Here is a 25,611-nt window from a genome sequence, read left to right on the forward strand (position 1 = left end):
CTTGGGCTTCCCAGGAGGACGCCGGGAGCTCTACCAGGGACTCTCTTCCTGTGTGACCCGCCACCCTCTTAGGGATCAACTAACTGCTACCTTCTAATTCAACACTAACTCCTTCCAGCCGCACTTGGGGGCACAGGGGGCGGTGTTTGGGAGAGTGGGTTGGGTGAGGCAGGGGAGAGAGGGTGTGGGAACAGATCCGGGGTTCTCAGAAGAGGCAGACCCCTTCCCCATGCACTCAAACACATTCCAGACAGCACTGGCTTTGCAACCTTTGCATAAATAAGAGTGAGCCGGGGAAGGGCTGGGGCGGGCCCCTCTCTAATCTTTGCCCTGCTCTTTATTCATTTTCTTCATTTTCATCCGCCGGTTCTGAAACCAGATTTTCACTTGTCTCTCACTCAGATTGAGGAGTCTGGCCACTTCATGCCTACGGTCCCTGGTGAGGTACATATTGAACAGAAACTCCTTCTCTAGCTCCAGCGTCTGGTATTTGGTGTAGGGACAGCGCTTTTTCCGGGACGAGCGGGCGTGCAGCCAGTTGGCAGAGGGGTTGGCTGAAAGAGAAGTAGGGACAGAATCAAAGAAGGAAGGGAGGGGAGGGCCCTGGACTACTGGGGTGTGCATCCCCCCTCCCGCCAGTCCTCCTGTCTCCACTCCCTAGGACGCCCCCTGGAAGAGGCTGTTGGACAGGGGTTTTCCCCAGGTGAGAAGCATCCACACAGGACAGACTCAAACACAAGTCCAGATCTCCCCCGCTGACCCACGCTGCCTCAAGTCATCCACGTGCGCCTTAACAGGTTAGAACTTAGCCTGGTGCCCCGCAGCATCACTGATACCCTCCCCTGCATCCTGGCTGACCTCAAGGGCCCTGAGAGGTGAGGGGGTGGCAGTGCTCGAGCAAGGGGGCTCCTGCACAGCTCTCCCACGCTTTTGGGTCCCACACTCCCATGCCTGTCCAGGCCACATGGCAGCAGGCCACTGCAAGGCTGGGGCTACGTAGCTATGTCCCCTACCCCAACACTCACTGCCACACACCCATCTCGGTCCACACTGAGAGCTACAAACCCCCAGCGTACTCCAATTCACACACAACCCAATTGGATCCATTTATCAACAGCAGTCCCTGGACAGGGCAGCGCCAGGGGCTCCTGGATAACTTATGGTTGCAATAGTGTCTCCTCGGTCTGCTGTTCAGCTCTCAGACTGCTCAATACAACTTCAGGGAAACTAGGACGCAAAGCAGCTGCAGTGCCAGGGGGAGGCCACAGCACATCCAGCCTCCCCGGGTTCCTGGCGGCGTGGGGGCAGAGCAAAGCACACAAGGTGACCGAGGGCCAAAGAGGCACAAAGAACGCCAACACACACCAGGGCCTCTTCTGCCTGCCTCTGTGACACAGAACTTGCCAGACAGAACGGAGCCCATTACACATCACAACCACCCTCAACCGTCCTTCTCCCCACATGCAAAGCATTGACTGTCCAAAATTGAAAAAACAAAAACAAAAAGTTTGCTCATCCTGTCCTCGGAACCGGGCCCTACCAAGTCAATGTGTGCTATTTCCTTAATGCAATTGCTTGGGATGCAACCCACAGCCACATTAAATATGAAAGAGGAAAAAATGTGTTAATAATTGATCCTAGCCAAATGGTCGCCTTGATAAAATGGCTTTCCAGACTGAGTATGAAGGGAACTGGGGTAGGGGCGTGTGTGTGTGTGTGTGTGTGTGTGTGTCTGTGCGTCCGTCTGTCTAGGGGGTGGGCACAGTCTGTTTGGGTGCCAGTGAGTGTATGAAAGAGGTGAGTCCCCAAATGCCAGCCTGGCATGGAGGTGGCAGGACCCCCAGGGACCTGAGGGGAGCAAGGACGCCCCCACAAGGGTTTCCAGGACCCCTCTGGTGGTGGGCAGGACGAGCTGACTGCCCACTCCCTTAAAGCCTAAGGGATACCGACCCACCGCCCTGTGGGTTACTGTTTGGGGCCAACAACCCCCCCCCCAACCAATTTGCTCTGCTCAACCAAACGCAGGGACTCCCCTCCCCTCTCAGCTGACTTAGGGTGTGTGTGGGGGGGTGTGCCCCTGGAGGGATGAAAAGTGAGTGGAAAGTTCTCTCTCTCCCTCTCTCCCCCCCCCCCTTCTTCCTCTTGCCCCTCCTCTCCCCGGGATCCCCGGGGAGGTCTCCTCCACTCTTGCGGGCTGGGCGGCCAGGACGTTCGGAAGCGATTCCCGGACTCCCCGCGGGGCGGACCTGCCCCAGCTTGGGCAACCGAGGAGCCCCGCGGAGAGCCACGCGGGGAGGTGTAGGGAGGTTTAAGTAGGTAGGAAGCCGCGACCTGGGGCGAGCACGCGGGGAGCAGAGGCGGTCGGCGGTCGCCCGAGGCAAGGCTCCCGGGAGGGGCCGGTGCACCCGGGAGGGGGCTCCGCCAGCGACGCCCGAGCTTCCCCGCCCCTCCGGCGCCCGGCGCCGACCCCGGCGGGGCTGCTGCGCCCGGTCGGTTGGCTGCGAAGGCTCCTCCGCCAAGCTGTTGCGTCGCAAATAAAATCCTAATGAGCCCCCCGCCCCTTCCCCTCGGCCGGCTTTTACGGTCTGCGCGTGGCGCTGGCAACCCTGCCAGCCCCTGGGTCCCGGGGCCGGCCCGAGGGCTCCAAGCACGGTGGCCATGCGCACTCCCCGGCCTTCGCCAGCTCCTCTCCCGACCCGGCCATCGCCGGTCTCCTGCCCCGGAAACAGGGCCAGGGCCAGGAAGAGAGGGTCGAGGGCGAGGCGAGCGGGTCCCCGCAGCCCAGGGCCCCACCCCCGTAGGACTCGGGGTGGTGGGGGCGGCGCCCTGCCGGCAGCCGCGGCCGCCCCTTCCCTTCCCTGCTGCCTTCCTTCCTCTCTCCTCCGCCCCGGCTCGCTCTGCGGTCCGCGTCGCGCTGTCCCCTCACATTGTCCGCAGTTTATGGCTTCTCTCTCCCCTCCCCCCTCGCCGGGCCGTCGGCCTGGGTATTTCCTCACTTTTTTTTTTTTATAACTTACTTTGATCCGGCCTCTCTTTGTCCTCGCTTCCTTCGCAAATTTTATTGTCCCCGTAGCCGGGTCTTTGATTAGTCAGGACGGCCTCCCTGCCCGCCGAAGTTTCCAAACTGTACTCGGGCGTGCCCTGCGCGCCCAGCAGCGGCTCCGCCTTCACCGCCGCCTGGCCCTGCCCCGGGGCAGCTTCTCCGCGCGGCGCCGGCTCCAGCCAGGTGCGGAGGTACCTGCTCTCGGCCGGCGGGACGCCCTGGGGCTGGATGTAGGGGTGGTAGACGGACGGCAGGCTCCCGGACGCGTGCGGGCTCAGCGGCGCCCAGGAGGCGCCGAACACCGGCGCTTTGGGCTGGAAGCTGCAGGAGGGAAACTCCAGGTGCTCCGCGTGGCCCGGCTGCCGGGGGCTCGCGTACTGGCCGGAAGGAAACTTGGCTGGAGGCGCGTCCTCGCTCTCGTGACTTATGATCGAGTCGACATAATAGCTGCTAAGCGTCCCAGAAATGGACATTCTCAGACATCATCCGTGCGCTCGCAGGGGGAAGGGAAGCGCTCGCGCGGCGGCGCCCAAGCACGGAGAGGTGGCACCGGGACCCGTGTGAGGGCTTTCGGACGCGACCCCCCCAGCCCCCCACCCGCCAACCCCCACCTCCTGCTCAACTTCTCAGCCAACAAAGTACAGTGGAGCAGCCCGGCTCGGCGCTCCTTGCAAAATGATTGGTCAAAGTTTTGCCGACTGCCTGATAAAGCGTCAGCTCCGACATAAATCAATCGGGCGAGGGGGCTGCGCTCGCGCTGTCACCCGTCCTCACCGCATTCCATATCGAGGATGGATTGTTTTATGCTGATGCAATGTGCTATCACGTCAGGGCTCCGGCGGCCACGTAACCTCAGCCGGAGCTGCCCGCCGCCTGCCCCCCCACCCCGCCCCCGCCTCTGCAGGGGGAGCGGGGCGGGTGCGCAGTTCTCGCCACGGGGTGGCGGGGGCGGAGGGAAGCGGCGGGCAGCCGCGGGAGGGACGCGGGCTGCGGAGCCCTCTCCCCGGGCGCGTCCGGGAAGGAGGGAGGGAGGGAGCCGCAGCCCCGGGGAGCAGCCGGAGAGGCCCGACTGGATAATTAAAGAGGAGGTGGTCCTGCCCCCCCCACCTGCACCTCCACCCCGCAGGCCCTCATTTCCTCCCTCTGTCCCCTTGACATAAGATGTTTATTAAACAACAGCAGCGCCAGCCACCCACGGGAGATGAAGTGACGCGGACGGGGGAGAAGTTGGGGTTTCATAGGACGCTGCAGCTTGGCAGGGGGGCGCTCCGTGCACTCTTTGCGGAGAGATTTACCTGGTGCCGATGGGGGGAGGGGTGTGGAGAAGCTTGCTCCCATCCCTCGGTAGTTGGGGAAGGAGAGCCGGGCGACAGGCGGGGTGAGTGGATCCAAGGTTTGCCCTGCTTGGCGGTGGAGGGATTTCGCTGGCCCTGCAAACTTCAGCCTGGAAACAGTGAACACAACTGACCCCAGCGCTCTGACCAGAAGGATTGGGGGTGGCAGGGTGCACAGCCATCTCTTCTCGCCTTCATTGAAAAACTGCGCAGGCCCCAAAATTGTCCCCAAGAGGGATCTGAACAGGGTAAAGGGACCGGTCCCTGAAAGGTCACCGCAGCAGGGGAGGGGGCACCTAATGGGTTCCCACGAAGCCCGGGCGCCCAGCTAGCTCCGCTGACACTTAGGAGGAGCCCCCCACTTCACCCCGGACCTGCTCCCCCCACTCTCCGGATGCCTTGCCCTAGCGGGCTAGGGCACCGGCCTGGGCCGTGAGTGAGCAGCCGAAGCTCTGCCAGCAGCGCCTCCGCCGTCCTGCGTTGGACCTCTCCAGCCCATGCTAGCCCCCCAACCACAGCCCTGCTCCCCCAGCGTCTGCCTGGCTGCGGCTTGGAGCTGGGACTTAACGGGTCCCTAATCAGACCACCGGTTTTCTTTGGGCTGGGTTTGGTGCCGCTCGATCCGGGCAGATTTCTTTCGGCAAGTCTCTGACCCTCCGCGGGTACGAGGCCGGCAGTCCCCGGAGCGCAGTACTTTGAACAAAAGCCGGGCCATTCTAACTTGGGGTTTTATTTTTGAGGGGGGGAGGTCACGTACCCTGTGCCCCGCGGTAGGCTGCGGATCACCTCCACACACGCACATTGCCGCCCGCGTTTTCTTTCCAAATGAAGCCATCTCGTGTCATTACGTGTGAAATACGAGGGCGAAGCGCCATATTTCTTCACATTATGGCGATTTCAAAATGATTTTTTAAAGATCAGCGCAGGCACCCAGCCGGTCCCCTCCTAGGCCTCCCCCGCTCTCCGAGGGCGACAGCCCGGCAGATCCGGAACCAAACAGCGTGAAGATCTGCCTGGGTTTTTTCCCCCATAGGACCCAAGTGGGGAAACAATCCGATGCAAATTCTTCTAAGTGGCAGTTGGACGCTTGGGGAAGAGCAAGGAGCTCCCTTGACTCAGCTAGGCTCTGAGCGAATGCATCAGTTAAGGCAAAGCACCTGTTTCCGATCTTTCAGATGTAAGGGGTGCGTTGTGGGTTTTACCTGTAATAAATACACTCTTCAGGGAGACAGTGAGCAAGCGAGAAAAAAAAAAAAAAGCCCTCCCCCGCCATAAATAACAGACTTACGAAGCATGGCGGCCTGGGTTTATGATTTTTTTTTTTCTGGAGTATATAAATTAGGGCCCAAAAGGCCATGTGCACTGGGGGCTGACACAGGGGCTGTATTTATTTATGGAGAAGTCAGCCCGGCAGGGCTGCTGTTGAGGGCCAAGCTGGGCAGACACCGGGTTCTGACAGCCACCTTACTGCTGTGGGTCCAATCCCTGCCCGGTACCCCTGGAGTCCCATATGGAGGATCTAAGCCTCTTTTTAGCATTTCTGATAGAGGAGTCTAGATGGTTGGGGGACAGCTTCTAAATGGCACTTGGTGGGGCCTTGGTCTTCCCCCACAGAAGTGGGTCCCCAGGCCTGCAGTCTGCATCCCTCCAGGTGGGGATGCAGGTGTTCCAAGTAGTGAGACCCACACCAGCCAAGCTTGCTAGAACTTTCTGCTGCCCCAGATTGGAGTTCAACTCCAGCTGAGGCAAGTGATGCAAGGGCCGGCTACGAGGGTGCCCCTCTGTGGATACCCCTAGAACCTGTGGCCCTCACCCCACACTCCTTTCCTACCACCACCGAAAAAAAAAAAAAGCCTAATTCCATTTTCTCCACCAGACCATGTTAGCTGAGGGCAGGCAGGACTTGGGCCCCTGGAGCCAGCCGGTGGGGGTCACTTTGTCTGCAGAGAGCAGCAGCACTCCACCCCCAATCCTAAAGAGAAAGGAAGAAAACCCTGCCTTCTCCCAGCCTCTTCCCATTCCTGTTCCTGCAGCCAGCCGGGCCTGAACACAGCCGAGGCTGTAGCTGGTGGGGTGGGAAAGGGCAGGCAGGGGGACCTGGAAGCCCCTTGGCCACGCTGGGGCCCAGAGCAGCCCAGAGGGAGGCTGGGGTCGGAAGAGCAGAGGCTGACCTCTTGCCGGGACCAGGCGGTGAGTATTTGGTGCTTGGAGGGTGACTTTTCAGACTGCTTGCTAGTTCGGGGAGAGAGAAAGAGAAACATCTAGAGGGAGGGAAGAAAACAAGGAGAGAGGAGAAGAAATACAACTCAGAAATGAGAGAAGGGAAAAAAAAAACTGTTTTTAATGCACCAGCTAAGCTGAGATTGCCGAATGCCGGATTTAAAGAGATGTGTGTGTCCCATACGGAGATTTCAGACCAGTATTTCTGCTTGGGGAGTCCTGTGTGCAAACTGCTGGGATGTATCCTGCATCTAGAATAAGCGGGGAATAAATCTGCCCAACTCTAACACTAAACGTACTTGGGTATTTTGTATATCGGCCTTAATTGTGCAAGTGGGGCTGTGTGTATCACCCTTGTGAGTGATGTCGGTTAACGATTCCTCTCGTCTAAGAAGATCTACGACCCAAAAGCTTGTGTGTACCTTTTGATAACCATCATGCCACTACAGAGAAGGCAACAATTTTATATTTGTATATTTGTATGGCTCTAAAGTATCAGCTGGTTCGGCAGCCTCCCCTGAAAATCTTCCCCTTGATTTTGTAGATTGGATATTCAAACAAGATGCAAGCCGCATCCTGGAACAAGTGTTCTGGGATTTGAGTCAGGATTTGATCACAACTTCCAAGTCACTTCCCTGGGAGGTTCAAGAAGACACCTCCTGTTAGGCTAGGAAGCCTGAAAACCCGTGACTTCTTGGAGCACAAAAACCCATTGCTGTGTTATCTTTACCCCAAACTGCGGGGGACAGCAGGCGTGCTGCAGGGCTTATTTCACAGTGCTGAGGGATGTGGAGGCTTTGGTACTTATGCTTACAAGCTGAGGTGGGCAGTGATGCTGAGCTGGGCTGAGCCCCCAAGTCCTCAGCTAACTGTGAAGGTCACAGAACACCGCAGTGTCCCTGCTGCCCCGCGTCCCTCCCCAAGCACTCTGAAGGATCTCTTCTGCTGCAGGATCAGAGTGTGGTTCCCACCCAGGGAGTGTTGTGGGGGGGGGGGGGGGAGGTATGGGGGTGGGAAGAAGTGTGAGTGCTCTGGTGAAGAAACTAAGGTCCCAGATCCCCCCACCCCTTACTCAGGATCCAGTGTGATCTCCCAAACAGGCATTATCACATTGAACAGGCGCACACATGTTCACATTTGGGTGCTGCCACATCGCCAAAGTGGGGATCCTAATGGAGAGAGAACGAAATCTTGGGCCAGATTCCTGTCTTGGGACGCCAGGGGTGAGAGGAGGAAGGCCGGAGAGGTCAGGGGCTCAGGCCACACTAAGCCATCTCCTGCCCAGCTTTCCCAGCCCTCCAGCCTGTCCAGGGCCATGGTGGGGGAGCGCCTCCTTGGGGGGGGTATATCCAGGAGGCCAAACGGGGCGGGTGGGTGCAAAGGAGCCAAGCAGGTAGAAGGTTATTACGGAATTGCTTCCATAAAACCTGTGGCTGTTGTAAAACTCTGCTTTCCAAAGACTTTATTTCCTCCCTTCTCTCTAACATCCTCCCTCTTTTTTTTTTTTCTTTTTACAGCACATTTCCTGGGAGGGGGTTGGCCAGAGATGGAAGGCTCCCAGTGACCTGGCAGGTCGGTGAGCAGCAAGGTAGGGTCCCAGGAACCCCAACATCGCCAGTCCAGTCTGTGCCCGGAGGAGCCAGATGCCCGCGTGGCTTATGAAGATAGTGGGTTGAAGGCGAGCTTTCTCCAGGGCTGTGGGTGGGTCTCCCCCAGGCCCCTGTGCCCTAGCAGAAGCCCCTGGCTCATAGGCCAGCCACCCCTCCCTCCCTCTCTGGGCCCTCCAAGCCAGCCTGGCGCCTCTGCAGCCCCATCCGGTCAGGCCTCTTTCCAGCGGCCATTTGCACATTTCCTCTGCAACAAGTGGGTTAAAGTTTGGGAACAAAAGTGAACTTATGTGGTTCACATAAGCCCGCCTGCCTCCCCCCTTCTCCAGCTCCCTCACCACCAGCAAGGCTGGTTAGTCCTTCCCTTAGCCACAGGTCACAGAGGGTATCCACAGGAGTGGGGGTCCTGCCCCACCTCCTGCTCTGTGCCCTCTCAACTGAGTCCTTCTGGGCTGAACTGTCCCACAGCCTGGCTTTCCCCATAAAACTGCAAGTCAGGCCCCTTTCCCTGGAGCCCAGAGCTTTGGTGGGGGGGGGGGCGGGTAAAGCCAGAGGAAGTCCTTGGCCACAAGCGGTAGGGAGGAGGGCAGGGGGTGTCCCATCAGGGAGTCCCAGGGGACCCCAGGGGTTCTGCTCCCCTCCCCAGATCTCCACTTCCCCTTCAGTCTGAGTTATAAAGACTCCCCCTCTCCCCTCCCCACCTCTGCTGAAACCAAGCATCTGTGGAGTTAGAAGGGAGGCTCTTTCTGGAAAGTTCTAACACAGGCAGGAACCGTGAAGTCTCAGCTGCAACCACAAAGAAGGTACCTTTGGCCAGTGGGCGCTCCCCGAGTGCACACCCTGCCAACTTCAGAGGGGTGTGTGTGTGTGTTCCTCTCTGGGCCACTTTCTGGATGATCCTACACAGGATCCCCAAATCTCTTCCCTCTGCCAAGATGACACCTCCAGTTCTGACCTGCCCAGTCTGGCCAACTCCTCCAGCTAAGCGAGGAGCAGTAACTGCCATGAATCAGGTGGTTGGATGTTGTTGTGTTCCGAGACCCAGGCCCAACAACATGAAACTACCTAATTCACTCAGCAGCTCCAGTTCCAAGTCAAGGACTCAAGGGGTGTGTGTGTGCGCACGCGTGTGTGTGCATTGTGTACAGGACCCTGCGTCCACCTGGAGGACCCCCAACTCCCGGTTTACCTCTTCTGCCTCCCCCTCTACCCCACCTGCAGGCATCTGAAGAATTGGCCCTGCCAGCAAAACCATTCTGGAGTGGATCAGATCAGATCTTGGCAGCCCTGGCATGCTGACTTCTCCCCCCACCCCCTCCAGGTTCTCCAGCTAGAAGCGACCACAGCCCAACGCCTGGCCTGGGCAGAATTGCTTTGCTGGCCCTTCCAGCCTGTCTGCAGCTGGAGGTCTCCACTGATTCCAAAAGGACTCAAACCGCTTAGCAGATGCACCTGCGCTCACCAACTGCTGGTCCCTGGAGTCCTCTAGTCTCCCCAAGGGAAAAGCCAGAGGGCTAATCTTGCAGTACTAAGTAATCAAGGGTGGAAGTGAAGGCGTGTTCAGAAAGGATGGCGTGTCCGGGGCTCTAAAAGGAAAGAGTGTGCCTTCCAGAGGGAAGCCCTGCTGGGGAACTCAGGTAACTGTGGAACACCCCAGGGCCCCCATTCCGCAGAGGTTGGATGACCTCAGTTAAGAAGATCCCTCCCCCAGGAGAACCCAGCGGCTCAGGATTCAGCCTGGGAGGCAGAGGACAAGATCTGCATCTTCCCCACCCTGTCTTCCGGACTCTTCTGCCCCAGACGTCCTGCCCTCTGTGCCTCTGGCTTTCCTCACACGCACATCCTCACAGGTGCGCACTCATCTCTCCACTGCTCCGCAAACACCGACCAGCTGCACCAGGCCGAGGGCGGCCGACTTACCTGCGCGGGCGGCGGCGGCTGCGACGGGTTCCCGGAGTCGGAGGGTGCTGGTCCCGTCGGCTCCCTCCCTCCCTCGCCCCGGGGAGGAGGCGAGTGCCCGAGTGGCCACGTGTCCGACACGAAAGTCCGTGGTAAACGAGGGAGTCGGCCTGGCCGCCCGCTCCCCCTACTGAGTATAAATCTTGGGGACCGGAAATACAATAAAACTTCACCGTGTTGATGAACTTCAAACGGTTTACATCCCATCCTGTCCTGAAAAGAAAGACGACTGGGGGGGGCGGGCTAAGAGGCAGGGGCAACAAATTTACGAGCCGCCGAAGCATCCACCTCGGGCCCCTCGCTACGGCCTCTTGGAGCAGCACCAGCAGCCAGGGCCCGGGGCCTCCGCCTCGGCCGCCGCGCCGTTCGCCAGGCGCGCTCGGCTCTCCGCCGGCGGCGCGCGCGGTCGTGCCGGGACGCTCCAGGGCCCGGCGGGGCTGCGGGGCTGCGGGGCCGGCTCCTTCAGGCAGTCAGGCCGAGCTGGGTGTCCCGGCTTAAGCCCCATCTCTCTTGCAGCCGCGCCCCTGGGGCCTGCAGGCTTCCATCTCTCCGTTCAATGCGGGTTTTGTGTGTGTGTGCTTTTTTCCCCCTTTCTTTTCTTTCCCCCCTCGCTCTAGCAGCTAGAACTTTGCCCTGCCCCACCCATTTATTGCAAGGAGGGGACGCAGGAGATAACACCCAGGAAGATTCCCAGGCCCGAGCAGGGCAGGCCCCTGGGGCTCCCAGCAGAGCCAGCCGCTGCCCAGGGCGGAGTGGAGGTGCCAGCCCCAGCCCAGCCGTGGCCCAGGCCTCCTGCCTTCCACCGTTCCACTGGGGGTTGAGCCTCTGTGGCGCATAAAGAGTCTCCAACTCAGAGAGAAAAGCCACAGCAACTCAGTCTCAGCTCGCTCTGCTGGCCGGGATTCGTTGCTGTTTGCTTTTTTCAAAACTGTGTGTCCTGGAGACTGGCTGTTAGCCCCCGCAGAGGCGCACTGAAAGGCCAGCTCCTTTCTCTTGGCACTCCAGGGATTTGGGAGCAAAGTGTTGCCTTCCTATCCCTTTGTCTACCCAAGGCGCCTGAGTCAGCAAAGGGTCTGCCTTAGCTACTCCTGACCTCCAGGATTTGGGGGGAGCTGAGCTCCTGAAGGGCCAAGCAGGGCCCAGGTGATGCCCTGAGGCTCAAGGACAGCCGGCTGGGTGGGGGTAGGGGTTGGTGCACACATAGGCACAGCCCTAATCCAGCCACTTAGTCCTTCTCCTCAAGAAAAGATGCCAAAAGGATACTGAAGATGAAAAAAAAATTGAACCAACAGGAGGAAATCTGAGGCTGTTTCTGACAGTTTCCAAATACGCTACAAGCAGGTCCAGTTCTGACCAGCCCAGCCAGAGGTTAGCATAGCGTGGGGTGGGCGTAGAGGCTGCCTTTTGGCCCCTCCCTGGCACTAGGAAGCAGAAAGACTGAACACTGGCCCAGCGGGATACCAGGAAACAGCCTGGTGCCCTCCACTATTTACATGCCAGGGTTTGCTCAGGGAAGCCCTCCGGCTCCCCTCCTTCTCCATCTGGGGTCTGGTCGGCACCCCTCTTTGCATTCTGCTGTGCTGTGTTTTTATTTAAAAGATGGAGGAGGCAGCAGGGTTTGCCTCTGTGCGCCCAGTAGGTGTCCATGTGCGGAAGGCAGGACTGAGAGCAGCAGTTCCCACAGCATTCAGGGCCCTGACAGCCCTTCGCCTTCTCAGGGGCACCTGCAGCTGCTGGCCCCTTAGCTCCCCGAGGCCTGGATCACAGGAGCTCCCTGGCTGAGGAGGAGGGGTCCTGGCGTGTCAGTCGGGCTTTGAATGGCGCTGCACCTCCGCAGCTTGCATGCATTCCAGACCCCTGGCGTCTCACCCCTCATCCTAGAACTCATGCCGTGGACCTCAGTTCAGAAACAAACAAAATTCTCTGCACTTCCAACCCACAGGGGCCAGCCACCTTCTTCTTCTTCTGATGTTACCTGGTCCCAAAGGAGAAGTGAACTTCCAGGTGGATACTCACCCACCGACGACAGGTGCTAGCTGAGCTAGTCAACTCAGTGAGCAAAGGGTCCTTTAGGCACTACTGCTTTTCGTCTCCCAGTGTCTCACAAATATGTTTCCAAACACAAATTGTTCTGCAAAGTCTTCGATTGATTGATGGGCAAGGTTTAGCAACAAGCTTCTCCTTACTCGCTTTTCTGTCTTGCAGGTAAAACGGTGCTAGCATAAACCAAGGGGCGGGGCTGGACAATTTGCAGAGTAAGAGTAAGTAGCCGTAAACTGCAGAATCTTCCAGAAACCGAGTGGTGACCCTTTGCCGTTTGTGGCAGTCACCAGAATAACTTAAGGGGCAGAGTGCAGACGGTCCCGGACAAGTCAAAGGTGCCAGAGAGACCCAAGATGGATTTTGTTGTTTTGTTTTGCGCCCCAGTGTCCGGCGGCGGCCGGAGGGCCAGGCCGAGGCGGCGGCCGGCCTCTAGGCGGCGCCCTGGTGTCCAGTCCGCAGAACCAGACCTTGGAGCAGCTCCGCGTCCCGCGCCGCGTCCAGCGCGCGCCCTGGGGCTCGGCCCGCCGCCCGCGGTGCCCTCTGCCAAGCAAGAGAAACACGGTTAAACGAATGAAGGCCGGGAACGGAATCGGCAGCCACGCCGCCCCCTGCCCCTCCAACCCTGGGCCCTTCTCGCTCCCCCGACGACGCCGGGGGCAGCTCTGCCCGAGTTGGCTTTGATCTGCGCGGCGGCCGGCTGGAGGGCAGCGCCCCTCCCCCACTTGCAAAAGAAGGCACCAAAGAAGGTGGTGACTCCAAGATCAGAGCGGCTATTAAAAGTAGTGAAGCAGGGCCCGAGGACAGGACACGCCTGTCCACTCGGAACCGAATGTTCGGACTCCAAGTTAGGACAATTGTCCCCTCCTCTCCCCCGCCCCATGCACACGAGTCTTTCTTGTAAGCAAGCAAAATCCAGAAAGGCGACCTAGGGAGGGTGGTGGATAGTCTTGGCTGCAAGTTCGCACGGGGTTGCCCGGACTTTGGGTTGGGCGGGGACCGACCTAGGGCCAGGCCGGGAAGAGGCTGCCCTACCCGGGAACCCTTCCTCGCTGAGGATGTCACAAGTCTAACCACTTTGGAAAGAAGCCCTGAAAAGCAAAAGAGAGAGTGTGTGTGGATGGATGGGCGGCTTCTTCAGAGGCCCCAAAGCCAGGGACAGCGAGGGTGGGCTCCCTGGGCGGAACGCGGTCTCACAGCTCAGACCGGGGTGGGAGGGGGTCTTGCTGAGGGTCTGCCCTCTGAGTTCCAGCTCTGGGACATCCAGAAACAGGAAAGCTGGGGCTACCCTCGCCCCGTCCCCGCCCGCCTTGGCCGGGACGCCATTTTATACATCGGGGACCCCCTGCTACGCGCTTTTTTCCCCCCAAGTTCCTCCCCTGGACACAGAGGCTTGAGGGTCTCTCACATGGGAGCAGAGGGACGGAGAGGGCAAAGAGAGGGCGCGCGCCCACCGCGGGGCAGACTCCGGGCGCGGCGCCCGCGATCCCCGGAGACTCGCGCTTCGCAGCCGGGCAGGGGCTCTCACCACTGCCTAATTACCCAGCGCACAGCTGGGGCAGCTGCGCCCTCGCCGGCCTGGGCGCATTATTCTGCTCCACTCCCCTCCTTTCCCCCTTTCTGAGGGCTGCGTTCTAAACGACTCTGGAGGCAGAATGGAGTGCGGCCTGCGTGTGTCAGCATTCCTGCGTGTGAGTGTGGGCGCGCACGTCCACGCAGCGTCTGCGCGTCTCGCTGTGATTGCCCAATGCCTGCGCAAAAGGCGGGGTGTTGCAGGGGTGACGAATGCAGCAACATCAGGCGAATTCCGCGGCAAACATACTGTCGGCCTCATTATCCGCCCATTCCAAGGGAAAGCACTTGGGTCTCAGAATTAGCCAGCTAATGGCTTCACTTCTTTGTTCATTTGAAGGCAGGACAGACTGCCTGTCTTCTATTTCAAAACTTCAAGATTTTCTCATACTCGGGTTTCTTGATACCCCTTGAGCATTCAGATGAGTCACCATCACGCCAGCCTTAGGGAACACACACACACACACACACACACACACACACTTCAGGCTGACAAGTAACTCTTGCTTTTTTTTTTTTTTAATGGTGCCTCACTGCTTCCTTGGGAAAGCCATTGTTCTTTTTATTTTGATTGGAAAGTTAGATATACATAGAGGAATAGAGACAGAGAGGAATATCCTCCGCACGCTGATTCACTCCCCAAGTGACCACAACAGCCAGTGTTGCATCAATCCGAGGCCAGGAGCCTGGAGCTTCATCTGGGCGCAGGGTCCCAAGGCTTTGGGCCGTCCTCCACTGCTTTCCCAGGCCACAGGCAGGGAGCTGGATAGGAAGTGGGGCTGGCTGGGATTAGAACTGGTGCCCATATGGGATTCCGGCGCGTTCAAGGCGAGGACTTTAGCTGCTAGACTACCATGCCAGGCCCACTCTTGCTTCTTTATCTGCCAAAGTAGTAATGTCCTAACTCTTCATGCTGTTGTAAGGATTAGTTAATGTATTAAGGCTCCAAGGTTCAGATAAAGGTTTGCTGAGCTTTTATTAAAGAGTAATTATTAAGAAAAAGAGGAGGAAGGAGGAGAGGCAGCAGCCCATTGTGTTTGGAGACTCAGTTGGCTGCAGGGTGTGGCATAGCCTGTGTCTGTCTGGTTCTATTCTTTGGACTCAGAACAATGTCCTTGAGCCCCTTGGCCTGTAGCTACTTCTGCAATAAGAACTACAAAATTAGAGCAATTATCTGGCTCATTTCAGGCTCTGACTCCCTTTAGCCTCAGGTCGCTGGATCTGGCAGGGGAGGGGGTTAGCCAGGGTGGGGGGGATGGCAGGTGGCAGCGTACACTTCTCCAGGAGCCCTTTCATTTGCTGGAACCAGCAGGGTCCTACCTTAGAAAATGAGTCAAAAACAACTAAGAGGCCCCGAAAGCTGGAATTAACTAGACCGACTCAGAAAAGCTTGACAAACACCTGATGTATTTTCTAAAGTGCCAGGAGGCCTGGTCCTTCCCACACGCCAGCTCCAGAGACCCCCAAACAAGTCACAGCTTTTGTCTGGTGTGACTCTGATTTTACATCCAGCAGACACTCCCTGAGCACCCGTGGTGGGTGTGCCCTGTGCTGGACTGAGCCCTGGGGTTGCAGTGGGGCGGGGGGGGGGGGCGCTAGCTGCAGCCCACCAGTTGCCGGTTACTGCCTTGGCAGCCCGAACTGCCCGCCACTCTCTCAGAAGCAAGTCCAGGGACAAGCAAAGCACCCCCTCTCCCCGACAGCCCTGAGCAAGAACTTCTGGCCAATAGCAGCACTTCATTTTCAGGGCTTGAGTTGCAGGCAGGGATGGAGCCAGAGGATGGGGAGCCAATCCGCTCCCCATTGTCTATGGAAAAGAGGCCAACTCCAGGTGGGGACAGCCCTGTGGAGATGGAGAGGGGGAGGGGATGGCTGGGGCACACAGCAGCGAGGAGAGGCAGAGAGACATCTAGAGGCTCCTGACCCCCAGTCGGAAGTTCCTGAGAACACCAATTAGCTTTCTCTAATTAGTAAAGTCAAGAGCAAATGGGCATATATTTCTTCTGCTCTGATTACACGCTTTTAGGTTGAGTTTTCACAGCCAGAATTATTCTGTTTAAGCTGTCCCAAGCAGAAGATTATTTATTTTTTGTCGTTTTATTTTCAGGCAGGGGTCTGAATACTATTAGCCAACCATTGGTTTCTTGTCACAGCTCAGAACTGCTGGGCTGGTAGGTGGTAGCTGTGCCCACTCAGCAGGAGGCAACCAGAAACAGGTTAGCATTTGCTCCATAGGTGTAGACAGCTGATAGTACTTGTTGGGTAGGTATAGACAGCAGAGGAACTGCAAGGAGGTCTGGGGTCTGCAGTGGCCCCACAAGTGCATTGGGGTGGGGCTACAATAAGCCAAGGAGTTCTTCTCAGTTACCCTAAAAGCCCTGGGGGCTGGGGAAGGAAGGCTGTTCACTTCTCAGACCACAAAGGAGCTTTAGTTCTGGGGCACCTCACTTAGTCAGCTCAGGATGGGGAGGAGGATCCAGGCGGTGTTTTATGAGGGTGAGGAAAAAGAGTTAAGCCTCTGGCTCTTGCTGCACCCAAACCAGCCACAGCACAGCAAGCTGCATGGAGGTCAGACTGTCCCTGGCCAGCTGGTGTGTCTGGACATGAACAAAGAGGGTGGTGCTCTCCACCTATGTCCTTGGCAAAGTCCTCAGCCCCAGGCAGAGTGGGACTCGCTGAGGGAACCCATGGATGCATCACTAAGGATCACAAAGAATCATTCCCTTTTGCTTGACTCACACAGTGGAGCTCTGGACACTCTCTCAACAACCTTCCCTTGCTAGGAGTTCCAGTGTGGTTTTTCGTGTTTGGGAGGAACCCAGGTCTCTCTCCCTGCCTCCCCACCCCCAATGCGGGAGAGAGAGAGAAAGAGAGAGAGAGAGAGAGAGAGAGAGAGAGAGAGAGAGAGAGAGACCAACCTTCCCCAGCAAAGCTCTTCCCATTGTCCTGGGGAGGAAAGTCTGACTCCCACTGCGACCCCCCATCCTACTGTGGTTGAAGGTAAATGTTGGCTGGCAAACACAAAGATATTAGCCAAAGGACAAAGTAACAACCTCCACCACTGATCCAGTCTGGCCTTAGCATATGTGACTCCAATGCTTTGACCACTTCAAGCGGACATTCTTAATCAGTGGTCTGATGGGGTCTCAAAGCTATTGTGAGATTTGGCAAGTACCACACCACACACACACACACACACACACACACGACACACACACAGAGTTTTCTGAGGGTTTGCCTGTGTATGGGAGCGGGGAGGTGAATAGGACCCACTGCTTTCGTCAGAATTTAAAGTATCAGCAAGGGACCTCAACAGCGGTACCAACTTCCCACCCATGCTTCGCAAGCAAACAAGCAAGCAAAACAGTGAAGCAGAAGGAGGCAAAAAAAAAAAAAAAAAAAAAAAAAAGGAACCTTTCCTACCACAAGGGGTGTGTGTGTGTGTGTGTGCGCACTTGTGAGCAGGTGCCAAGAACTCCGGTGGACTGTGATGAAGTGCCCACAGCACCCAGTCCCCAGTTAGGGCACATTGGCTAGTCAGAACAATATGAGGTCTCTGTATTCTGATTAAAAGGACTTAAAAGTTGTCCACTGGGGTAGACCTGCTCCTGCCCTGGGCAATCCTGTTCCAGGGAGAAAAGTCTAGGAGTTGCTTTTCCACCTCACAAATGCCCTCCGGGCCAACAGGCGCCACCTCCCTATGTGTCCAGGCTCCTCGGGCACAGTCAACTCCAAGGAGCTGCAGCGAGCCCTGGAAGCTCTGAACCCCAGCAAGTGACCCTAATCTTGGGTTCCCTGGGTCCCGGGGTCAGGAGCAACAAAGGCACCAGAAACAAATGGAGAGATAAAAATAGGTTCAAAGACAGAAGCTGTCCAGTACTGTCAGAGGAAAGCTGGAGAATGACAAAGCCGAAAGTGAAACAGCCCACAGAAACCGGGAGCTGGAACGCGCAGTGCAGGTGCAACCACCGGAACCCGCGTGCCGAGAAGGGTCTGGCTGCGCGCAGAGGCCAGGGTGGCGGAGAGCGGCTCCGTTTCCCAGTTTCCTCCGCAGGTAATGACCTCGTCAGCGCCCCCTCGTTCCAAACCGCCCCATTACATTTCCTCGGGCTCCTGAACGTTCTAATTGGTCGGCTCAAGTCTGGCGGGCCTCCCTTAGAGGGTTTGGTGGCCTTGGGAAGGGAGGTCTCACGCAAGGAGCAGAAACGCACGACTGGGAAGAAGTCAGCAGGGCTGTGACCCTCTCCTCGCCGCCGCGGGGGCCCACTGAGGCTTTGCTAAGGCAATAGAGAAGAAAATATTCCCTGGGTGGACGCGAAAGAGCCCGACCCCGCACGGCGCCGCTCCCCGACCGCTGACGGTCGCCGATCTATTTATTAAGGCCCCAAGTACTGAGATCCCGCTTGGGCCGAGGCGCAGGGTCGGTGTCTATGGCCTCTTCTTGTGATGTATGTGGGACGTGGCCTCCCGCTCCAGCTCCTTGCACCCCTGACCGTCCAGGTAGTGAGGCTGCGGGGGGCAGCACTCGTTGGACGTTGCACTTGATGGTCGCCTCCCTTAGCCACCCGGAACTTCTCCTTTCCAATCCCTGAGCTAGACCCCTGCCTCCACACCCCTGGGGCTCTGAACTGGGCTCCCCCTCCAGGTTTTCAGATCGCATCCCAGGGGCCGCCAATGACCGCCTGCGCGCGCGGCAACCGAGGAGCGACCAGTTGGAGGTGCCCTGACCCCTTCTAAATGCTGCCGCCTGCGCTCAGCGGCCAAGCAATCCGTCTCGAGCCCTTCAGTGGGTCGTCCCGCTCGCGGCGGGAGAGGCAGCATTTTCCGCTCGGACATAGGGAACTTCTCTCCGAGCCCACCCAGGGGCGAAGAAGGTGCAGTCCCCAGAGGAACGCTGTGCGCACCGTCGGAGACTCCTCGGTTGGCCGAGTACCTGGCTCTCAGCCGTGCAATGCTGAGCGAGCCCACAGCTCGGCGGCACGGCGACCTTCAACCCCATCGGCACCACTTGTACTGCTACTGCAGCCTCCCTTCCCAGCGAGCTCCGGTCCCACAGCTGGGCCGCGAGGTCCACAAGGAGCCAGGGGCAGGAGCAGTTAGGGCAGGGCCGTCTGGACCCCCTAGGATGAACCGAGCCAGCAAAGGTGGCTGCGGGAAGCCCAGGTCTGCCAGCCAGCCGGGCAGAGACCAACTGGGACTTAGGAGGTAAGAGGCCCCTTGATGAGTAGCAATTTGCACCATCTCCTTTTTTTATTGTCTTAAGGCTGAGCCTTGACTTCGATCTCCATAAAGCAGTTTCCGGGAGGGCGCTTCTGACTGGCCCTTGCCGAGCCGCACAGAGACCCCGGCCCTGGGAGCGATTTAAGGGGGGAACTTTCCCGGTTGGTTAGTATCACCTAGGAGTTCACGGTTATTTTTTCGTTACTGACTGTTCACCTGCCTAGATTCTGCCGCCCGAAAACTAAGAAGGTACAGCCTTGAACGGGAGTGTCCGGCCAACTTCCCAAGGAGGAGGGCCAGGAAGGAAGTGGCTCAGACAGGCAAGGGGTAGGGGCGTTTGGTCCTAATTACTGCCGCCAGGGAACGGCTGTGATTCCTTTAACTGCGACTGGGGAGGGGTGAGGAGAGCAGGGAAAGTTGGCTGAGGGGCCGCTCTGGCCTCTCCTTGCAAAAACAGATCCCAAGTACCTGGCTGGCTGTGAGAAGGGGTGCTGACCTGGAAGTGCCGCAAAGGGGAAAAGCTGTGAAGACACCCACTTGGCACCCATGTTTAGTCTCTACATTTCCCAGAGTCCTCCAACTCAGAGTCCAACCAATTCAGGCAGAACTTCTCCGATACGGAAGGAATCTTAAGTTGTGGGATTGCACAGGTCAGCTAAAAAGCCAGGAACCTGCAGGTAGCAAGGGGAGGCATGGCAGAGAACCAAGGGGTCCCAGCCCTGCAGCCCTGACCACCAGCTCACAGGGCTCCCGACCCCAAAAGCTCTGAGTCACTTGCCACCCTGCACACACTGCCATACTGAGCACAAAGTGTGGACAAGGAAATGAGGGGTTCCTCTGCTGCTTTGCAGGATGTGTCCCAGCAGGCTGCAAATCGGGATGTATCCAGTTGCCTTTCAAATAACTCTGCAGATTTTGGTCCAGAGAGTTCTGGAGCCTTTGGGGACAGCCAGGTAGGAGGCAGGACTAGCCCTCCCGTCCCCCTTCAGTTCTCCAACAGGTGAGCAACCAAGGCTTCCCCAATACCCAGGGTCAACACCAAGCCTGCCACAGGCAGGCTGTCCCAGGCAGGCCCTATACTCTTCAGGACTTCTTCTGAAAACGCAACTCTTCCCTCCCCTCAGTCCAGCTGCTGACTCCCTCGGTACTAGCGACTGGAACCACTACAGTGATTTTTTTTTTCCTGAAGTTTCTGAAAACTGCAGAAACTTCCCATCTTTAGCTTCTTTTGAGGGAGCTGATGTCATTGAATCTTGGGGGGGCATCAGGAAGGCTGTGAAATCAATGAGCCGCCAAGTTAGCTACGGCTGCCTTGGAAGTGGCCATCCCAGCTCGTGGTGCCCCCTTCAGCACCCAAACCATGGCCGGAACCCCCACACAACCCTTTCCCTCCAAGCCCACGCAGAAAAGCCACTGTTTGGAGAAGATGGGACGAGGTTACATGCAAGTCCAAGGAGAGATGAGGGAGAGAATTTCCCAAGACTCAAAATCTTTCTAACCCACAACAGTTTTGGAAGTCTGGTGTGGGTTTTAATCCAGCCAGGGAGAGAAGTTCAAAGGAGGGGTTAATGGAAGACAGAGAAATTCCCCATTCCACAGATGCTCCCACTGCTGTCTGTCCGTAGAACTGACCATGGACTGTGGTGGGGGGTGGCGGGAGGTGTTCAGCTGCAGTGGTGCTCACCTCAAAAGCCTCTGTGCTACCCCGGACTAGCAGAGCCGATCTGAGTCACATCTGGGGTGCTCAGAGTGTACGTTCCTGAGTCCAGGGCTCTAACTTTTGCAGGGAGTGGAGGCCGGGTGTGTCCCAGCATGGAGGAGATTCCATCCACCCTGTGGGGAGGCTGCTCTGGACCTGGAGCCACGTGCAGCAGGCTCTAGCAAGGGAGAGCTGCAGCTCCCAGTGTGTGTGTGTGTGTGTGTGTGTAGGGCAGAGCCTAGACAGCGCCCTGGTGGCTCTCCAAGGCCAGGGAGAAGCCAGCCCTTTCCCTGGGGGCGCACGTTGTGTGCTCTTTGTGCTTCTGTTTGTCAGGGAAGCCCAGCACTAGCCAAGACAAGGCCATGGCCCTGGTATGTGGGGTATGCAGACTCTGATATGCCCTGTCCTGTGGGAGTGGAGGTGGCACGCGGGGAACCCAGCCCCCTACTCCCTCCCCGGAGCACACAGGGAAGCACAGAGTCTCCCATCGTTTTTTTTGCAAAGCCCTAGGAACCCTCCATCTTTAGGCGGTGCTCGCTACTCCCACACACTGTCACAAAGGAGTCCCCACCCCACCCACCACCGATGCCCACTCCTGCACGCCTGCTGTAGGATCCCTGCGTGAGGACCAGGCGGATTGAGATCCTTTTCCTGCCTTCACCCTAGGCCCCTCCACACAAGTGGTCGGAACCCACGGCTACCAGCAGTGTTCCTTCTAGTAAGATGGCGGCGCGCTGGCATGCCTTCAGACGCTGACGCCCCCGGCCCGCGCTCGCACGCTCACTGCCCCAGGGGAAGGAAACCCAGGGCCGCTTGCTGCCCGGAAAGTTCAAAGCAAGAGATCCTCCCCAGCCAGTTTCCCCCTATGCCCTCCAAGGGGGAGAGAGCGAGAGAGCAGATTATGCACGCTGGGGACACGGGCGGGGGGGGGGCTCCCTTCTGGGCCCAGAATTCCAGTCAATTTCCATTTCCTACCGGGAAAGAACGGATCATTTCCCTTTCCAAGCGACCACCCTCCCCTCCACCCAGACCCTCCGGGAGGCCGCTCTGGACAGCCGATTTCAGTCTCCAAAGCGGAGGAGGCCTGAGGCTGGGCAGGGCACTGGGCAGGAGGGCTCTGGGGAGCTGCGGACCGAAGGAGAGAAGGCTACGCCTTCCCCAGCCCCAGCCCCCCAGACCCACCTCCGCTCTCAGGAGAGTCGGGGCCCGCGGCGCGCCAGCTTCCAGGAAGGCCAAGGCGGGCGCCGCCCGGGAAGCTGGATCCGTCCGCCGCAGCTCAAGGTTAGACTGACCGCCCCAGGGAGCCCACAACTGCCGCCTCGGCCCGGCAGTCGTCAAAGCCGAGGCCACGAGGTTGCCCGGCCTGGGGAGGAGGGCCGGTGCACAGCTCGGATCTGAGTGGTCGCAGCCCCCCGCGCCCCACCAGCGTGGGGAGGGGGCAGGGCGGGGGGCGCCTCACCTACCTTTGCCTGCCAACCGCGCGTCCTCCGTGCGCTTCTTCGCAGCCTGCCGGAACCCGGGCGCCCGGGGTGGGTGTGGAAGGTACCGGTGGCGCCCGAGGCGAGGGCCGAGGAGGCGGGAGACCGCTGCTCCTCCCGCCCCGGCCGCCGTGAGGCCTCTTGGGGCGGTGTGAGTGTGTGTGTGTGAGTGTGTGTGTCTAGGGCGGCGCCGCCGACGGCGCTGGGGGCGCGAAGGGGCTCTCGGTGCGGCGTCCCCAGGCGCCGGCGCGGGGAGGGGGCGAGCACCGGGCCGGGCCGGCGGATTGGCGCGGGCGCCTTAGTTCTCCCGCCCTACAGCACCTGCCCCCGCCCCGGGCGCCGTCGGATCACCTCGCCGGAGGGTGGGCCTGGCGCGCTCGGGCAAGGCCGAGCTGCAGAGGAACGCACTGAGGTGGGCCGGAGAGAAAGAAGTGTGTGTGTGTGTGTGTGTGTGTGTGTGTGTGTGTGTGTGTGAGAGAGAGAGAGAGAGAGAGAGAGAGAGAGAGAGAGAGAAACCTAGGAACAGAGAAACCATCCAATGCAGAGGTAGACAAAAGGAGCCGGGCTGCAAGCCGAGTCCGGGGCGCTGAAAGAAACCCCCGGCGTCTGAGGCGAGCGACAAGTTGTCCTTGGGAGTTGGGAATGTGAAAGGGAGGGGCGAGTCCAGAGGAACCTGAGAAGGGGAAGGCGGGGGGTGCAGACCCCGGGCGGCAGGCGGCCGATCCCGGAGAAGGACGCAAACCCAGAGGAAGGGAGTGTGGGACCCTCCGCCACCCCGCCGCCCCGGGCTGTCCACCTCCCGCTTCGGCTGCAGCCCCGCGACTTCCCGCCCTGCGTGGCGGCTCCCTGTCGGGCCCTGTCCCGCCTGGAAGTTCACTCCAGGCAGCAGGCTGCCCCTCTCCCCGCGTTCTTTCTTACCTTCTCTGAGCCTGAAGTGGGGGTCTCTGGACGAGGGAGACCAGAGGGAACGACCTTGGCCAAGGTCAAAGAAAGAGCGTGGTGGTTCTAATTTCCACGCCAGCCCTCAGGGTCCCTTTGCGATCTGGAGCCCACCCCGCTGGCTTTTCTCCCTTCTTCTTCCTGAGACGCAAACGGAGGGGCCAGTGCACCTACAATCTGTGCCAAAAGGACCAAGAGCCAGAGCTGGCAGGGAGCTGCCCACCTGCCGACCCCGGCCGCCTGAGGCCTGCCCGACTCCTACTCCAAGCCCATCCACGCGGAGGGCTTGGGTGTGACTGAGATATATATGCCCTGGGCCTGCTGGTTGTGAGCCCTCTGTCCCGGCGCCCTGCTCCCCTTTAGCTCTGGGGGCTGGTTTGGTTTCACCTGCGGGGCTGACAGAGGTATTTCTTCCTGGGCTTCTGTAACTGCTTCCCAGTTGGCAACTCCTGTTGAGCTTGAACCCCTCGTGAAATTTAGAAATAGAATTGAAACTAGAAACATGAGCAGATCACATTTGACTTGCGGGAGTGAGTTATTTTTATCTTAAATTTTTTAAATTTTTATTTTTTGATTGGAAAGTCAGATTTACAGAGAGAAGGAGACAGAGAGAGAAAGAGCCTCCATCCACTGAGTCACTCCCCAAGTGGCCAATTCTAAGGCAGGAGCCAGGAGCTTTTTCTAGGTCTCCAGTGTGGTTGCAGAGCTCCGAGGCTTTGGACCGTCCTCTACTGCTTTCCCAGGACGCAAGCGGGGAGCTGGAAGGAAAGAAGAGCAGCCAGGACTCTAACTGGCACCCGTATGGGATCCTGTTGCATGCAAGGCCAGGACTTTAGCCACTAGGTTTCTGTGCCAGGCCCAGGTTCTTTTTATTTTTACGAATAATTATTTCTTTACTTATCTGAAAGGCAGAGAGATCCCCATAGGGTCACAGGAGCTGAGAATTTCATCCTGTTCTCCTATATGAGTTACCAGGGCCATCATTTTCTGCCTTTACCTTCTTGCGCATTAGCAGGAAGCTGGATGGGAAGTGAAGCAGTTGGAACTCAGGTCCTAGCTGGCTACACACTTATATAAGCACCTGGAGATGTCAAGTTGTTTCCAGCCTGTCGGGAGGCTCCCCTGTAACCTCCTCTAGCCTTCACCACTGTCCTGGAGAAGCAGTGAGCCCTGGCACATGGGGTAGGTCTGTCCATGTTAAACTTCATGTACATGAAGTCACAAGGATGCATTTCTTCCTGTTTGCCTATATCTGCTCAGGAGCGTGTGTGGGGGACACCACACACACACACACGGGTGACCATGGTGCTGTCCCCAAGCAGTGGGCCCTTCCGTTTCTTTCCATTTCATCTTCCATCCATGGTCTGATCCGTGACCATCCATTTACCCGTTTAGCGCTGGGTGCATTTTGGCTTTTTCTAGTTTGGGGAGGTGATAACATCGCTGCCATGAATGTCTGTGGTTTTGTATGGACACGGGGGAAACATCAGGTGGCAGAGTGAGCTGTAAGTATCTTCTCCACCAGAAACTGCATCTCCCGAAGTGGTTCACCGGTTTTACACTTCCCATCAGTCACGCCCGAGAGATCCAGTGTTTCCATACGCTCTCTGACACCAGTTAGAGTCTGTTTTTAGTTCTTTTTGCTGTTTTGGGGGCTGGATAACTTGCACTGTGGAAGATGTCCATCCTAAAAGCGTCAGCATGTGAGCCATTTTAAGAGGTGGGTCCCTAGTGTAGGGTCGAACCACATCTCCATCCTGACTGCTTCCATCTTGCAAAACTGAAACATTATGTCCAGGTGCAACAGCCCTCAGACCCCTGCCTCCTGGCATCCTGTTTCTACTGGCAACCACTGTTCTACTTCCTGCTATCAGTGAATATTTTGGATACCATATATATGTGAAATCACATTCTATGTTGTCTTCTTTTTTAAAGATGTATTTATTTTTATTGGAAAGGCAGATATACAGAGAGGAGGAGGAGAGACAGTGAGAAAGATCTATCCAATGATGGCCTTGATTTTGCACTTCCCAGATGTCAGAACTCTGATAAATCAATGATTACTCTCCAAGCCACTTAAGTCCAAGGCATTTTTGCTGTAGTGGCTCAGTGGCCTAAGGTAACACCAGGACAGGAGTGGGCTGCCAGGTGATGCCCAGGCTGATGGGGGTCCTAGAAGGAGGATTTGAATCACTTCAGGGAGGTAAGCTAAGACCTTCTAGAAAGGTCAGGGTACTTTCAGCCAAGGAGGTTGGAGCAGTGAAAGGCTGTTCCCTGGAGAGTTTGGTATAGCTTGGTGATGATTGGCGGGGGAGGCAGCATCAAATGCCCACTGTAGGCAGGAGCCCCCCCTCCTCCCAGTTAGCCACTGACATGCCCTACTCTGAATTACCCAGGGCAGACCCGGTGCCTGCTGGAGAAATGCCATCCTGAAGCACGGAGATGCAAACCACCAGCAAGTCCCTCCCTTGCCCCACCAATCTTTATTTTTTTTCTTTTT

General features: G+C 57.9%; 1 protein-coding gene and 1 long non-coding RNA gene across 5 annotated transcripts; one reads left to right on the top strand and one right to left on the bottom strand.

The window, feature by feature from the left end:
- Positions 1–296: 296 nt before the first annotated feature.
- On the bottom strand, positions 297–22,501 carry HOXB9 (homeobox B9). 4 transcript variants are annotated; one of them, XR_009246921.1, is made up of 3 exons: positions 22,158–22,501; positions 10,125–10,376; positions 422–554 (listed from the first exon to the last, which is right to left on the bottom strand). XR_009246921.1 is itself a non-coding variant. In XM_004591091.2 (2 exons), exons 1-2 carry the CDS (start codon positions 3,514–3,516, stop codon positions 319–321), a joined length of 735 nt encoding a protein of 244 aa, XP_004591148.1. In that variant the 5' UTR covers positions 3,517–5,034; the 3' UTR covers positions 297–318. The 4 variants fall into 4 exon arrangements, 1 of the variants encoding a protein (XP_004591148.1); XM_004591091.2 differs by lacking the exons at positions 10,125–10,376; positions 22,158–22,501 and adding an exon at positions 3,018–5,034 and having other exon boundaries at positions 297–554; XR_009246920.1 differs by lacking the exon at positions 22,158–22,501 and having other exon boundaries at positions 10,125–10,727.
- LOC131482367 (uncharacterized) lies at positions 6,026–9,848 on the top strand. The gene is made up of 3 exons (XR_009246922.1): positions 6,026–6,567; positions 8,115–8,185; positions 9,426–9,848. It is a non-coding gene; the product is annotated as an uncharacterized LOC131482367 (long non-coding RNA).
- Positions 22,502–25,611: the final 3,110 nt, after the last annotated feature.

Source organism: Ochotona princeps, chromosome 17 (genome assembly GCF_030435755.1).
Source record: "Ochotona princeps isolate mOchPri1 chromosome 17, mOchPri1.hap1, whole genome shotgun sequence".
In the NCBI taxonomy this organism is placed as follows: Eukaryota; Metazoa; Chordata; class Mammalia; order Lagomorpha; family Ochotonidae; genus Ochotona; species Ochotona princeps.